The sequence below is a fragment of the Porites lutea genome, chromosome 4 (genome assembly GCF_958299795.1).
Source record: "Porites lutea chromosome 4, jaPorLute2.1, whole genome shotgun sequence".
Classification (NCBI taxonomy): Eukaryota; Metazoa; Cnidaria; class Anthozoa; order Scleractinia; family Poritidae; genus Porites; species Porites lutea.
The window spans coordinates 33982469-33985485 of NC_133204.1; the positions used below are offsets into that span (position 1 = coordinate 33982469).

The 3017-nt window shown below is 43.0% G+C and overlaps 1 protein-coding gene across 1 annotated transcript; it reads right to left on the reverse strand.

Moving 5' to 3' along the window:
* Positions 1 to 356: 356 nt before the first annotated feature.
* On the reverse strand, positions 357 to 1217 carry LOC140934565 (tachykinin-like peptides receptor 99D). Its single transcript, XM_073384170.1, has one exon. The coding sequence runs from the start codon at positions 1215 to 1217 to the stop codon at positions 357 to 359; it is 861 nt and encodes a 286-aa protein (XP_073240271.1).
* Positions 1218 to 3017: the final 1800 nt, after the last annotated feature.

Consider the following 3017-nt stretch of genomic DNA (forward strand, 5'->3'; position numbering starts at 1 on the left):
CGTAGCGTCCGCCTGGAGAAACCGCTACTTGCAGGGTAAGCACCTTAAAAGTCTTGGGATAGATGTATAATTCGAACGCTTTCAGTTTAACAGACGCGAAATTGAATCCGCGCGCTTCTAACACTGTACATCCCTACCCCCTCCCCCCACCCCACAGACAGTGTTGAAACCGTCATGGCACAATCCCTTTGATCTTTCAACATTGGTTTGGGTGGGGATGGGGAGGGGCATGGATTTGTAAAAAGACAGCACTCCTTTTTGCGACAACGTTCTGACTTTCCGAAGGACTTTTGTCCATAATTGTGGTTAACAAAACATCTTTAATGAAGTCGATACTGATGCAATCACGCAGTGATTTAGAACTTGGTATCCAGACCTTCTCCTTGAAACTCTGTAAGTTCGTTCACGAATGCAACTCTTGTACATGCATTATCGATGTTTGATCGGACAGGAGAAGGAGAGTTTACATCTAACTCTACTACGTCCTTGTCTTGTTCGGCTACACAGACGGTCCTTGAACAGGTCGAACTTGTTCCTACACTTTCCAGTGATGTCCTCTCCCGGCTACTTCCCAACACCTCAAGAAATCTACTTCTCATAGAACGACAGGACTTACCGCAAACGTTGAAGAAGTAAATAAAAGGGTTAAAGACCGAGTTTGATATGCCCAGTCCATAGGTTATGAGACTCACCGGATCCATAACGTTCGGAAATTCCCTGAGATGCTGCACCAGTAGCCCAAAGTAGAGAGCGAAAGGCAACCAGCAGACGACAAAGCAGATGACAACAATTACCAACACGCGAAGAACCCTTCTTCTGGACTTTTCCAGCAACTTGGCATTTGTGATTGTGGGATTGGATATACTCCCTACAGTAGCGGAAAGTCTGCGATTCCTGGTCGATATCACTTTTATAATTCTGCGATATGATATAGTTAAGACTGCTAAAGGTATCACGAACCCAAGTAAGACTGAGGCAATGAGATAAATCGTCCCAACAATGGACTGGCCGTGTGTAGTACTGCAGTAGTAGATGGTGCTGTTATTATAATCAAGAGGAATGAAATTGCTTGTATAAAAAATCGGAAGGCATTGAACTGTACCGTATACCCAAGCAAAGAAGATCAACCAGGCCGGCCTGAGATACCAAGCTCTATTGATGCACGTTAGTTCCTGCTTCACAAATGTCATGTACCGATCAATACTTATTGCTGTCATTAGGCTGACTGAGATTACTGGGTTAAGGTGCTACGGAAAAGGAATAAAGTAAATATTGAATACTGTGGATATGGTTTGACTACAGGTGAAGAAGATACGAAAAGTTGTATATTTTACCATATTTCGAACAGTAAAATAACAGGCAAGGCTTGCACTGGAGGCCAGTGGTTTTCACATCCATAAGTGTTTTCACATTGTATATATTCAGGGTATTTCAGTGGATTCTCAAGCGTTTGTGGACATCGATAAATCCAGGACATTCAAGCGGGAACTTTTACGCCTGTCATTTTCCTCAAAATTGGTTTTACCGCAAACTCATATGATTACTAAAACTGTATCCGTATTGGTTGGAAGAATTACTTACACTACAAAACGTTGAACAGTAATCACTGAACACAACATTCGGCTTTAGATTTCCGATTCAAAATCTCCTGACTTATCGACGAAACCAATCCGATACTAAAACGTTTCGGATTCGTCAGGAATAATCCAGCAAAATATCTTCTTCTAGTCTAAACCTTGCATCAAGGACATGTCCACATATTAAGTAGCAACAAAATCGCACTTTTCTTGAAGACAGGTAAAGACACGTTTATTGTTACTGATGTTTCCTCAGCAGGCGCGGGAGAAAGTTCCGTTTGTTGTCTCTGATTGGTTCAACTACTTAATATTTCCTTTGTCTGGGCATAATTGTGGAAGTTTAAACAAAGCGTTTTGGTGACTCACGTCAAAGGGAAGTGAGGTGCGCTGCGGTTTTCCCTTTTAATTCTTGACGTTGCTGACGCTGAAATTTGTAATGTTTAGTGTCTTGGCTCTTGTAGAGAGGACCTGCCAAAACATTTAGGCGACACAGTACTGTTAAATATTGCAAAAAGGCCAGTTCTGGCTGACGTGCGTCGCTAGGAGACAAATGAACTGGTGCCCTGGTAACATTATTCCTGCGAGATTAAAGAGCTTTGATCTTAACTGCTTTCACTGAAACATTACTTTTAATTATTTTGTTTGATTAGTGGTGTCGACGCCTATCAGTTCCACCAGGTCCTCTGGAATCGTTTCAGTTGATATATTGTACATTAAAATCTTTACCTGCATGACTCGTGCTAGCTTGCAGAAACCAACATCTCTTTCGGATATTTTATTTGGGTAATAAAAATTTACGAAGATGGTCAGGGGAATGCACAGCAAACACACCATCAGATCTGAGACGGCCAAGTTAACGAGGAAGAGCTGAACGGACGTTTTGTGACCTCGCCGGCGCAAGTTTGAGATTACTGCTACCACGATTCCATTGCCAAGAAGTCCAATGATCAGGATTAAGCCTGTTGAAACAATGGTCCTTTGGCTTTAATTTTTTTTCCTGCCTGTAGCCTCTGCCTCCCACGAGCGGGCAAGATGAAACGAGTTTCTTGTTCTGATTATAGCTACCCAAGTGGCCAAGATGGGCCTTCGGGCTTGCCCGCTCGGATTTCCCGCGTTGGTCCCGCAAGAGAAAGTTTTCTTTTTGGCCAAATAATTCATTCTTTATTCGGACCAAGCTTGTTTCGTCAGATGGCCGAATATTGGCCTGATTTATTTTTGCTTTTTATGGGTCTCGACTTTGTATCGGTCCGTAAAAACGCAAAACAAACAAGGCCAATATCCAGCAATCTTGACCTTACGCTTAGTGATTGCTACTTCGCTACCCAGCAAGAAGCCACACTTTCGCTATGGAAAAAATTAGTTCCCCGAGAGAGTGGCGGAAATGGAGCCGAGGTCTTGGTCAACACCTAAAAGGCGCTTCGCCTAACGTGCGTACGGAGT